The 14,166-nt window shown below is 35.3% G+C and overlaps 1 protein-coding gene across 2 annotated transcripts in view; it reads right to left on the bottom strand.

Annotated features, from left to right (window-relative positions):
* DENND4C (DENN domain containing 4C) overlaps nt 1-13,895 on the bottom strand; it is a 65,410-nt gene extending 51,515 nt beyond the window's left edge. Inside the window, exons 1-2 of one of the 2 annotated variants that reach the window (XM_031557312.1) lie at nt 13,785-13,895; nt 3,733-4,050 (exon numbers count right to left, since the gene is read on the bottom strand). In XM_031557312.1, the coding sequence (XP_031413172.1) occupies nt 3,733-4,034 (302 nt within the window). In that variant the 5' untranslated portion in view covers nt 4,035-4,050; nt 13,785-13,895. The remainder of the gene's footprint in view (nt 1-3,732; nt 4,051-13,784) is intronic. The other variant, XM_010725695.3, reaches the window with a different exon arrangement.
* Between the last annotated feature and the right edge of the window lie 271 nt (nt 13,896-14,166).

The raw sequence follows: 14,166 nt of genomic DNA, 5'->3' as shown, positions 1-14,166 counted from the left end.
GAAATCCAGTGAGAAGACAACCACAAAACAGCTTGGGTGGAAGGGATCTCAAGGGTCGTCAAGTCCCAACCACCATGTTACAGGCAGGATTGCCAGCTGCCAGATCAAGTACTATATAAAATTGCCCAGGGCCCACTGAACCCGGAATTAAACACCTCCAGGGATGGGGCACCTACAGCCTCTCTGGGCAACTTGCTGCAGCAGCTCAGCACTCTCAGTAAAAAACTACCCCTGACATGCAATCTCAGTCTCCTCTCCTTTAGTACAAAAACATTCCCCTTCATCCTATTATCTACCCAGGTAAAAAGTTCATTTCCCTCAGGTCTATAAGCTCTCTTTACATAGTGGAAGGCCACAGTAAGGTCTCCTCCCACAGCCTTCTCTCTTCCAGAAGCCCCGCTCCTTCATCCTGTCTTCATAGGATTGGTGCTCCAGCCCTGGATCATCTTCATGACCCTCCTCTGGACCCTTTCCAGAAGCTCCATGTTCTTTCCATTCTGGAGGCCCCAGTCTTATACACAGTACTCTAGCTGGAGCCTCAGAAGGGCAGAACAAAGGGAGACAATCATCTCCCTCACCAGAGAAATCTTATTTCAATGTATCGCTGTACCTAAACGGAAACAAACCTCACATCTCAGTTCTTGCTGACTTTTGGAATATCAAGAAAAATATTTGGGAAGAAAGCAACAGAATGACTAGTAGCTGAATTATTTACCAATGCATACACTTAAAGTACTGAATTTTAAAACTGTACCAAAGAAAAAGACCTTACAGATCCTTGACCTAGCATAAAATCTTTATTCTTCCAACTAAAAACAATCACAGTTGCAAGTCAAATGATTGGCAGACAATATGAAAGTGAGCAGCTATAATAGGAAGTCGCTAGCAGCTTACAGACCCTACAGCTTAAGAACCAGGAGAAGAATAGGAAGGTCTGACAATGGGATGGAAACAGCATAGAAGGCACAGAAAAACAGAACACGAGGAAGATGACAAAGAAACAGCAGAACAACGCTTTCACTTCGCACATTCCTCCAAGCAGCATTTCTTTAATCCTTTTCCCTAAAAATATATATAAATCTTTCAGGACTACTGTACACATATACACATACACACACATATACAATGTTTATTTGAATGCTCAGATGGTGAGATAAGTAAAAATATTCATCATTTGAATGAATATGCCTGTCTTATAGTAGTATATGTTACATTATAAAGTTGTTTGTTTACACATTAAAACAATATCCAACTATGGATTTAACCCTTTTGAGGAGATAATCTTCCTCTACTAAGTCTATTTAGTGTGTCAGCTGACTCAAAGGACGATTAAAGCTAAAACATTCTTTCACACATAACTTCCAACTGAAAAAAAAAAAACCACAACAAAACAGAATAAATTAGCCTTCAGAGAGTACATTTGGCCTAAAATACATCTCTTGTCCAAATTTCACTTGTATTTGGACACACTGAAATTCACAAAGCAGATTGCTCGAACCATCTTTTGAAAATAGTTGCAAAAAAGCAGGAGCAGCAGGGAAAAACATTCATATGCACCACTGCTCAGAGAGAAAAGTCTGCCACTACTTATTAAGTGTGACACTCTTACTAGATCTGTGCATAACAAAGTACAGAATAAAAAGCTACTTGCCAAATATCAATAATTTAAAAAGAACAGATCTACCTGGAAAGCTCATAGTAGACAGATATTCCTCTATTTTGCTTGTCAATTGATAAGCAAAAAGCTGATCCAAGCACTCAAGTTCCAAAAGTTGAAGGGACATGAAAATAAACACATACTAGTAGAGTCCCTGCCACAGAAGCATAGGATGAAGGCTGGTGGTTTAGATATCACTTTCAACAATTTTCCTCTGCAAGTTTTTCCTCCTGCTGAAACTTAGTGGAGTTTATCACATAACTCAGTCACAAACTGCAGTTCTACATATCACAACAGTTATCCTGTAGTTTCAGGCACACGTACAGAAAACAACTATTTTAAAATCACAGTTTCACTGAAGAACATTAGGACATAGTTTAGATAGCCAAGATTTACTAAAATTTGAATACATAAGGTTAACTATATAACTTGTATTATGATCTTCAGATCACAGATCTTGTCACGTAACTCACTTTGTTACCAAGATTTCACTACTAGTTTTTTCCCCAAACTCAACTCCGCTCATCAGCTGGTATTCACAAACTCTAAGTCCAAAGAGTATGTAGTCATTGTGCTTGACATGCTTAAGCTTATAAATGACATTAACTACTTTTGCCATCGACAAAGATATGTGATTTTACTTTATTCTTAATTGCTTATTTACTAAATGAGGAAAAGCAAACAAATTTATTAGATTACCACCATTGTAGCAGTTGCCCCCACCAATTTTCCATTTTCTTTTGCTCTACTAATTCTGTTTTCCTAGTAATTCTACAATGTCCTTACCAGAGGAACAAAGAAACAGTGCTACATGGAGCAATTTGGACAATACTGCAGTGCTGCATGAGTTGTTACAGATGAAGCATTTCTCAAGATGGTACAAAATTATTACACTCACCACCTCAAAACTCAAAACTTTGGGGGGATTTTTTGATCACACACCTTAAAATTTGAAACTTGGAATCCCTTAAATATAAAATTAGTTCAGAGCTTCCAAACTCCCTTTCATTTATTAAGCACCAATTTTGCATATATTGCAGTTGAAATATTTGTATTGTAGAGACTGAAACTGAAAAAGACAGCACTCATCTGTACAACTTTCAAGCTCATTTCAGAAGTAAGCCTAATATTTTAAAAAGTTTTGGAGATCAGCAGTAACTTTTCCATTCTGAAAGTCAGCACTGATTAAAGTTAACTGACTTAAAACAAGCTGCGGTTTAGACTTCAGGGGAAAAAAAAACCTTTGTATTTCTGGAAGATGAAAAAGGTTTGAGTTATTTAAGCATATACTTAAAAATTATCACATGTAATCAAGAGAAAATGAATAATTTCAGGAAGCATGCAAATGTCATAGACGCCATGATACAGTACAATATATTAAAGGCTTACAACTACAGTATACTGGTAAACCTGTAGAAATCTATACTTTGGGCAAAAATAAAATAGTTTTTTTTTTTGTTGTTTTGTTTTGGAGATACAAGCCTGAATAGAGTTGTCAACAGACTATATAAACTGTTTGCAGCTCATTATGGCAGAACTTACAAGCAACCTCGTAAAATCTCTCACCTCTTTCTAAGGCAGGCTTCAAGACATTTGGTTAAGTAGTTAAATTTAGATCTTTTTTTTCACTGTACTTCCATTTTAAAGTGAAATCTTTCACCTTAAAGTGAGCTAAAACTGATTTTTTTTTTTCTTAAGTTATCACTTCCAGGTGAAATAGATTACATTTCTGAGTTTGCACAATACCACTCATATACCTTGATTTTATAATGTTATCTTACCTTTCATAAAGCCTGCAGCAGAGAACTTTATTTCTCCTATTTGACTTGCTCCATATTTAGGTATATGTGTAATGTCAAGTTAAAGCTTTCTCATTCCTTTCAGAAAGGCAAGTTCACTAGAAGACTGACAACTTATTTTAGAATAAAAATGCCACACAGATACACGAAACAAGTAATACATATTCCAAACTATATGGTTTGATTAGCTTTTGCATATCTGTTTTCAGTATCATCTGTGAAGAGCAGGATTTTATCATCACTGCAAGAGGAATTAAAGAGTCACAAATATCTCACCCGATGTCAATAAGAGGTGGTTTGTCTCGGCCTCTTTTGTAGCAGAGAAAAAGTTCAGGACTCTTAAGACTTCCATAGTTTAGATTGGCTTGGAGGGCTGTAGGGGTGGCTTCAACACAGGTGTACCCCTCTGGGACAGTTTCACCAGCTGATTTAATTATCACAGCAATGTCAGTGATTGGAGCCTTCGGACCGCTTTCATGACGGCTTATTTCTTGGTCCAAGAGGTTTGAAGTATCTGTATCAGTCAGTCCTGCCACTACAAAATAGTCAGCTACCCGTGGGCCTTTGTCTTCTATCATGGTTATGAAAGTACTCCTAAGGAAAATAAAGAGAAACAAATCAAACACACTGCATTCAAACTAAAACCTTCTTCCTAAATAGTTGTCAAGCTATCATTATTTAAAATATTTAAGAAAATTAAGCAAATAAAAAAAATTCTATATAGTCCTCAGAGAATTCAAGAAAATTCTAGGGGAACTCCAGAAAAAAAAACACAAAAAAACTCAACGATAGGCAGGCAATTACATTCCAATCCTAGCACTGTAACAGAAGTGTTTTAGCACAAGGAAGTTTAAGTGAGATATAGAGGTCAAAGTTCCTAACACAGCAGCTGCACAGAAAAATTGCTTGGCATTAGCTATTAGATCATTCAAGCTCTTCACAGGCCATAAATAAAAGCAGGTACCCCTAACGAAAACGATCTATATTTTTCTGGCATCATTTACTAAGTAATTTGTCTACAGAATCATATTTACTTTTTTTTCCTCTCAGAAAAGAGAACAATTTAAAGTATATGCTCACTAGTTTATCATCAGCATATTTCACCCATTTTGTTCCATATTTTAGGCCTAATAACAGCGTCTTGACACATTCAGCAGGCAACTTGAACATTCGGAAATAATTTACAGAAATCACATATCCAAGCCCACATTTCATCAGCTGATTAGGCTGTATATATCACTGTTCAGCTGCACATTCTAGATTTGGAAAGATTTGTTGTCCAAATACTCAGCATGTTCACTTAACACCTGATTTTAAAACAGTGGAATGTATTTATTTATTTATTTTATGAGCAAAACTATCTGGCAGACTACACTTAAATATCAAAAGTACAATTTCAAGTATCAGTTTTCATTAAATACCTATCCTTCTGAATGCTGATGGAGAAATATTTAGCATGATCCAGAGGTCCCTTCCAATCTCTACAATTCTGTGCATGAGTGCACCAAAATTGAGAAGTGTCTCTTATTTACAAGATCCTTGTTGCCACTGTAATTGCAGACATTAACATCCACTAACAGAAACGTGGTCGGGGTGTATACGCCTATTCTGCCTCCTTTCTCCAGTTTAGTTCAATTGTCAGATGTTCTGTCCCCAGATCTCTTGAAGAACAAGAAAATGACCTCAATGCCATATCTGCTTGTGAAGCTTCTGAGTGACTTTCAACTTCACAGCTCACTGCAATTCATCCTCCTTACTGTCATAAACAGCATTAAACTAGTGATAAATCTCTTTGCAGGTACATAAGTCATCATGAAATGCACAGGCTAATGGCTTCAGGTTAACCTCATATAAATTAGTGTTTCCATTAAAAAGACTCTCCTCATACTGTTACTACTCATTCCCACCTCACTTTTGACCAGAAACAGAGTCTATGCAATTACAAAATCAACTGGAAGAAGAATTGTTCTGGCTGAATGTTAACCTGGCAAGGACTGTCTAGTGTTCAACCAGAGTAATTATGCGGTGACTTTATCTCAACAGAAAAGCAGCAGCTTTCAGCAGCTGCACTGACTTGCACTGGATTAATCATAAAACTGAGATTCTAAAATGTTTCAGTTTACTTCTGAAGATGCTTGAACTTGTCCACACAAAAAAATTAGTAAGTAAATGGGAAAAACTTCTCCCTTCAAAAAAAAAAAAAGAAAAGAAAAAAAAGAAGTCCTGAGCCAAAATGATTGGCATGGCTTTTCTAAGTCAAATTTCTTGTTAAAATTATCCAGTCTTTTACTACCCCCTACAAGTACTCAATGCCCAACATCATGTTCTCTCAGTGTTAAAAAACGCTTACACATAGAGAAGGAAATAAAACAGTAACAGTATACAAAGCCAAAAAGCTCACAACAGTTTCTATTTTTGACCACAGCTGTCGTAACAGAAATTGCATTGATGTTATTTAAAATTGAGCAATGTAGGTTTCCTTAGTAAACAGAAGAAATTAATTGAAAAGGACTTGAAAAAATTAAATACTAAAATATGAAAGGCTAGAATGGAAATTATGAGAATCCTTTCCAGAATTTTTCCAGTGGGGATCAATGAACTGTAGCAATATGTTGCTAAGGAGCACACAAATACAGCTATGATTTTACACTTTTTTCTTAGCTATGGTTATGATTTATTTCATAGAAAATCTGTGTAATGTGGCAGGCAGAAGTCAGAGTCACCTGACAATTCAGCTGAGACACTTGGCATACAAGCTTCATATGTCAGCACAATATTTATGGAATTTTTTTAGATGTTCTAAAGTTCCTTTCTCCAAAATGATAAGGTTTCAAGTAAACACTACAACTCAGTTATTTGAGAATGTTTTCCCATTTCAAAGATTTAAAGCAAAATGGCTTCTCAAGAGGAATCTTAGCCATGGCTTAGTAAAAGCTATAAAACTATCTCACCAATGCATGGGCATCTTCTGCATTGCAACACTTTATAAATGTAAGTGCAGACTAAGCTACAAATTAGCAGCCATCAAAACAAATAGAAACAGATCTTCAGACTTCAGTTACTCTAAGGAAGTTTTGCCTTCTGAACTGCAGTGAAGAAAAAAAAAAACACAACCAAAAAAGTACAACTTGTAGGGCTTCAAGATGAATTCACTGCCATTTTCCACTCTTTTTGTAATACCTCATACAAGAATTAGCAAACATGCTACTCTTAGTACCCTTATATGAACGTCACTGGGCACATAAATTATCTATGATCCACACCATAGAAAGGGACACCTCAATATAAGCCAAAGGCTACGTAGCTCAGCAAAAAACACGAAGAGAGAAAAGCACACTTTTTTTTTTTTCATTGCTCAAAGTCAGAAATACAGTCCACATTAGGTTTAACTTTCTAAAAAAGACAACAGTTTTTCCTAACAACCAGAATGTAACTTTTATGATGCTTCTATAATGTTATATCTAAAATATAAAAAGTTAGCTATCAGCTTCATATAGAACATAGCCTTTCTTAAGAGGAGATTTCATAGTAGAATTGTTTTTGGAGAAAGGTTTCTCACTAAGACACAATTATGAAAAAAGGCTAAATTATTAGAAATAGCTTCAGTGTTTACTGGCAGCACCCCAAGCATTCAGTTACAAGCTTCTTTCCACACAGCTACACTGCAACTCTCTCAATTTACATTTAGCTATAACTGCAACAAGAGTCATTCTTGTGAAGAAATAAAAAAAAATGGAGAGTAAAATACAACCAGTCACAAGGAAGTGAAAATGAAAAAGTAAGTACTGCATTTGCATTTTATTTCATAGCTATATTGCTTTTATTATACATTTATAAGCTTTTCAATTCCAAAATTGAGATAAAGTCCTCAGCCTTCATTTTACATAGATTAGCAGATCTGAAGACTTCTATTCTTTAGATAAATATGTATTTTTTAAAAAAAAAGTTATACTCTGTATTACCTACAAAAACAAAGGGAAAAGGAGGCAATTCTTAACTTCAACATGCCATAATCTGAGTAACAGTAAATATTTATCTTAACAGTGTTGGATGCAGAACTGCTTTCCCAAGATCCTTCCGCATAGAATTCATTTATGACATAATCTGCTTTACTGCTATGCCCACTACTTGCAGTCAAAGAATGTTTGCTTGTAACAGAGGTGTAAGATTCACTCACCCTGCTAAAACTTTAGATAATCTCATTTATTTTCGAAAACAAAATACTAATAAGAGATTCTTGGAAATGATGCTAGGAGGAGTATTATGCAGGGAAGCTTTTATCTCAAAAGATTTTTAAGTATTTCAGAAAGCACTTAAAATACACTTTGGACAGCCACACAACAAAATCCAAGTTTATAGCAAACAGTGTTATGCAGAGCAGATGCAGAGCCAACTCAGGAAACAGAAGCAACACAAGTGTATAAACTTAACATTGGTTTTAAAACTCCAAATAGAACTTCAAGTGTCTTATCTCCAGGATCAAACACTGTTACTGTAACACATTGCCCCAACATGAAATGAGCCAATTGTGCTGAATCAAAACTGCTTCAGTGTTTTATTACCTGCTTTTAAAGTATAGTTTAGATCTGCTCAAAAAGAGTGGTGGAGAAAATAAAATTTGTCCAGTACTTCCCAGGAACTTTCATCCTAGTAAAGACTAGAGACCCTTTTTCTAGAAGAGTTTTTCCATCAATGAAGTGACAAAACTTACAATGCACTTCACGATATCTGTCTTTGAAAAGGTGATAAAATGATCTAATTCAAAGTATAAGTCATCCCTAATTCTAAAACATCAGTTTTCAATTATTCTCTAAAATTTGATTGGTAACCTAGCATAAGTCTAGGAACAACAACAACAGAACAGGAGAAAGTGCTTTTGGGCAAGCAGACTTAAAGAAATCCGTACTTATACTTGATGCTAGTAAAGAGAAGCTGTCCTTCGAAATCTGTGCGTATGCACTCATTTGGGAGTAATAATATCCACCCATGCAGTGGGTACACAAGCAGTTGTCCTCTGCTCATGCACAGGCAAATCCTTCACTACTTGATTCTTCCAACTTCCAGAAATAAGTAGCACAAATGTTGGGTATCAACATAGGCGAAGACTAAAATGAAACTATGCCAAGAATGCGTGTGTGTGGATGTAGAAGGTTTACTCAGTTAACATCTAACTGAAATGATTATCTTACATCTTCTCAAAAAGTTAGTAAAGTCTCACTAGGACAACTAGCATATACCCCCCCACACACAAAAAATCAAGTTGGTTGTAAAAGCCTCTTATTTACTCATCTTTGAATACTCTACTGCCCACATAGAAAACTTAATACCTACTAATATCCTCAAATTGAATTTTCTAAGTTCTTTCCAAGCCTACATCGCACACAGTAAAAAAAAATACATTAAATTAAGCTAAACTTTTTTTATAAAAAAATCTGCAAATTCTAAAGAATTGTTCACTAGGAAGAACTGAAATCAGAACAGTAGAAGACTAACATTCAATAGAAAACAGACAGTTTTAGAGACAAAACATATGCAAGTCTTCCTGCAATCAAAGAAACCCACTTTACTTCTTAGCATAGTGTGATTTGACTATGAACATCAACAATTCCCTTAAAAAGCAGAAGGCTTACAAGATAGATCGACTATTTGTTTACACTGATCACCTTTCCTTCATTACCCGCAAGAACACAAAGAACTGAAATATTCTTGATCCTGAATGACAAAAATAAAGCCTATTTTCATTGTAATTCAAATCCAGAAATCTAATTAATTGAAAACACTGAAGAGATGGTCAAAGAACTGAAATTTTAAAGGTATTTCTGCATGCAATAAATGATTAATGCATGACTTAGCAAACAATTAAACTTACTTCGACCTTCTTTCAGACAGTGATGGTACCAAAGAAACGTGTATGGAAACTATCTACTACTTACACCTATTTGTGTGCACGCACACTGCATGCACATTAATGACCAATCAACTTAGATGGCATACTTTCCTCAAAACAGAAGATATTTTTGTAACAAGACCAGTAAGGAATTAAGTTTCACTCCAGACTCAAGAAAATCTCATCACTTTTTGTGCTCTGTCTGAAAGATCTATTCTGCAATCAGCCAACCAGCAGCCAGCTTAAGATCTTTAAGCAAAGCAGATGTTAAGCACAACTTAAGAGTCCTACACAAACACTAAGTTTTGCAAATGAATCATACTTCAATACTGTCAGTAAATGAGATAGAAGAAAAATGTACCTCCACTCTATCCTCTTGATTTATTCCTAAAATAAGCTGTCCTGAAGACCAGGGAAGACAGCAAATTTATTAAACTAGCTTAAAAGACAAAGATGCTGGACAAGATGGCTTGCCAGCAGGTCATATGCAACACTTGGGAAATTTGTAGAGAGAAGCATTACTTTGCTTTTTCAGCCACTGCATGAAACAAAACTTAATAGACCAAAAAGGGATAATCATACACAACCAACTCCACAATACAGAACTTAGTAAGCTATTCAAATAAGTCTTTATACTTACAATTTATGCACTGTTTCCAGTGAAACAAGGAGAAGAGGGGAAAAAAAAACCTGAAAATTCAAAAAGAAAAGTTCCCTTCTCCGGTACAGAGGGGGAAGATATCTGCAATCTTGTTCTCTACTCATAGTGGCTTGTTCAAGAGTAAATGGTATTATTGGTTATGGAATGGGAAGAACAATTTATTTTCCCTTTGTGTAAAAGAATCTTCATTATACTTGTTAAGAAATCTTAACCTTTTTCACTGCAAACAGTGCAGAATTTCTTTTAATGAGTCACTTTGGAAACATCCCTGATTCACATTAGAAAACTACTTAGCAAACTACTGTCAAAGAGTTTATATATGTAACTAGCAAGTCAACTTATTTCTTGAACTAGTAACAATACACTAAAATTCAAAATGGAAAGAAGGTAAAATAAGATTTATAATTGCCTTTCATGAAGCTAAATACACAATTGGCAAAGCACAGCAAAGAGATAAAGCTAGGCTGCACTAGTCCTTCAGCTTGCACCTCCTCTTCTTTCTGCACTCATTTCAAATACCAAAGTCTCTATGTAATCTCTTGCAGCAGTTGCAAAGATAAAAGCACGACAAAATTTGTGCAAAGAAGTTAACTGCATTGACTAGAAAAAACAATTTTTGCAAATATTAGTGATATTAAATCACAACAATACGTTTTAGTTACTGTGAACAGGAGAAAGCAGATCCATAAGGCCTGAACTTAGTACATTAGATCACTAGTGAGGATGCAGACACCTAAGAGCTCTGTCTCAAGTTGTTTAAAAAAAAAAAAGAAAAAAAAAGGAAGAAATCAAACTGAAATACAATTGTGATGAAACCACTATCTCTCATGAAGTTTGTACTGATACAGTTAGTACAATATTTTTACAAATCCACAGATGGTGGAATAGCATCAACAACATAACAGTGAACCAACAATAGAACTTTCTTCAGGCTGCATTCTACCCTACTTCCATTCCACACCCATAGTAAGAAAGGTAGTTCTCAATACTAACTGTATTCAAGAAAAGCTTTCATTCTAAGTGACTCTAATTCTGTATTTCTTCAGTGAGATCTTAATACGTGAAAACTAATAATTGAAGTTGCTTTGAAAAGTAACGAAGAATACAATAATGGACTTGGCAACCAAAGCTCGTTCTTCTCTAAAACACAAAATGCAGATGTGATTGCACCACACAGATGTACCCTCATAGGATTAAGTGTAACTGGCACAAATAATAAGAGTCGCCAGTAATTTAAGAACCAAAATGCACAGCACAATGCATACAGGGTTCCCAAAGAATTCTTTTCCTATGCATTTCAGTTTGGTGTGTGTGCAATAGCAGAAATCGGGCATTCACATGACCTGTGGACAATTTAAAACTATTACAGAATGGAACATTATAGACTCATTCAACAATGTTGAACATGTTCACATTAACAGTTAACAGTTTATTAGTCACATGCAATCTGCAACAAACAAAAAGAACCCCCAGATACGCATTTAAAAACTTTCTTTTTTAGAATGCATATTATATTGTCAAACTTTCAATTGTGAAATGAAACAGTCACTCGACTAAATCACAAGCTCATTTAAAAACAAAGTTAAGAAAACAATTTCACAGACATGCAATGCCCACCTCCTACCTGTCCTAACACAGCCAGCTGTGGAACAAGAATGGTTGGATGTCACTTGTGACTGGGTCTGAACACGCACATATGCAAATACGGGACTATTCCTTCATAAAGTTTTCAAATGAACACTTGAGAATGTAATGGCTGCATAACTACGAAGGTTACAAAACACAAGCTGACTATTTCATAGTTGTCTGTATTACCACAAAAACAAATCTGACGACAAAGTAAGAGATAAACAGCATGTCAATTACTTAAATGAAGTATTCTTCTAGCACGTTTCATCGTTTTGTTTTTTCTTCTTTTTTTTTATATTTTTTTAAATCAGCTAGTTGAAATTCATCCAGAAAACAAGTTCTGTCAACGCTCGGCAGTACAAATAACCTCAAATGGCTTTTTACGCTAGACCATAGGAAATTTGCACAAGTCAAAGAAAAAAGTTAACTCTGTACTAGCTAGTTGTGTCCCTGATGGCAATATATGCATAAAAATCAAAATGAATGCAGCCAGTTTAGTGAGAAAGTTTTCTAAAACATTCCAAGTACATCAGAGCCCTACACTAGGAAGAAAGCAGAAAAATCAGACCAAAATCACCTCAGGTGAAAAACTGCTCTGTAAGTAAGGGCACCAAGTCTTGGAATACAACTAGATGAAACAACTGCCTTCCTCCCATCCCCAAGAAACAGTCAGGTTCTTAGTTCTGCAAACTGAATATTTGAGAATAAAAACGTTTTTGCTTTAAGCTTCTGAAATACTGAAAAATAAACTGCATTTTACAACTTCACGAAATACGAAAACCCAGCACCAAATCAGAAGACATACTTTAAACCCAAAGACCAAAGGCTAAATAAAATATCACAGCTATAACATTTAATATAACTAAAGATATCTATAGTTTTTTTAAAGCTTGACTAGGGCAGACATTTGGTATCTCTGAGGATTTATTACTGAGATTTTCCATGAGCATCAGTAGCAAATGCACAACAAATAATTGGAAACAAGTCTCTCTACTCTGCCAACGTAGCTTTTCTTTCCAGTTTCAAACCGTGGGCTTTGAAATGACACAGCAGTGTGCTTCATATTATGAAGGAGTGATGATGAAATGAATCTAGTTTTGTAAATCCACTACTGTAGTAAGTGATAATTACCTAGCAATAATTAACTAGTTTTGCAAGACATATACAAAAATATATTATTGATCTCTATTGCTCTGAATTTTCCTTGCATTCCGTTTTCCTGCCTTATGTGCAATTCCTTGCGTTGCTTGAACAAAAAATAATCAAAAGAAGAGAGGAAACTAGTTAAATTTTCAATTTTATATTTAATAAATAGAAATTATTCAGCAAAAAAAATTAAAGATAACTTGAAAACATCATATTCTGTCTTAGGATGCAAAACTTTTTTTTTTTTTAAGGGTGTTAGCAAATCCAGTTACTGTTGCTGCAGAACAGTGAGTTGGTGACATTAAAATGTAAATGCTCATATGACACGAAAAAAAAAAAGTTTTCTGAACCACACTTTTGCATTTACGGTTTGAACCCTTATGAATTACAACTGAGTGACAAAGTCACTAGGTTAACAGACCCTGTGACCCAGGATGGTCAGGACTACGAAGATGCCACTCAGAAATATCCTATTTGGAAAGCGAATTGGAGGCAGAGTAGAGGAATGGGCATGAAAGAACTAAAACCTGATCCAGGCTATATTTACCATACTGTATAGTTCAATTTTTTTTATTTTATTTTTTTATTCTTTTGGAACAGTAATTATGAACTGTCCAATGGTACAAAAATTGGAGTGGTTACAGACTATGAGGCCAAAACACAAATTCTGACGTGACCTTCAGAGACTGGAGGAACAGCAGCTGGAATCAATTGAAGACAAGCTTGATACCAGTAAATGAACTTCTACAGCCAAGGACAGAAAAAAGAAATTGAAGATATGTGAGAAAGAAAGAACGATGATCAGCAAGCAGTTCAACTATACTCATTTAATAAGCCAGTTTCACCAGGCTGTTCTTTCAATGACAAAAAGTAACCACCCAACCACTGGGTTAAAAAAAAGCACAAAAGAGAAAACTAGGAATAAAAATATCAAAAGAACATTAATAATAAAAAAACTAGTAATAGTTCTCAGAGCAAAGGAAGTACATTATAAAGTGTACTTACTGCCCCAGTTGCAAGCTTTAAAGGTTAGCCATGCTCAGTATTATGTAATGAGTGAAACATCTGCAGCCTTGGAAACATTCTTTGTTAGAGAACGCTTTCTGTAATTGGAAACTCTGTTGGAGCAAAGTCAAATATAGTAGCCTGAAACAAAAATAAAACAGTGAAGAAAAAGTCAAGAAACAATAGTCCAGCAGTTAAGTGCCATCTGGGAGCCCAAATCTCCTAGACTTTTTTTGTAGGATTTTTTGGTGCTTTTTTTTTTTTTTCCATGGCTTTTCTTCACTGTTTTTTGAGCAGGTAGGGCTGGACAGTGTTTGTGTGGAGAGGTCAAAAGGAGGTACAAAAAGACGTCCTGTTTCAAATGCAGCTCAGAGGTTAACCA

Source organism: Meleagris gallopavo, chromosome Z, assembly GCF_000146605.3.
Source record: "Meleagris gallopavo isolate NT-WF06-2002-E0010 breed Aviagen turkey brand Nicholas breeding stock chromosome Z, Turkey_5.1, whole genome shotgun sequence".
NCBI lineage: Eukaryota > Metazoa > Chordata > Aves > Galliformes > Phasianidae > Meleagris > Meleagris gallopavo.
This window is presented reverse-complemented; position numbering and strand designations above follow the sequence as displayed.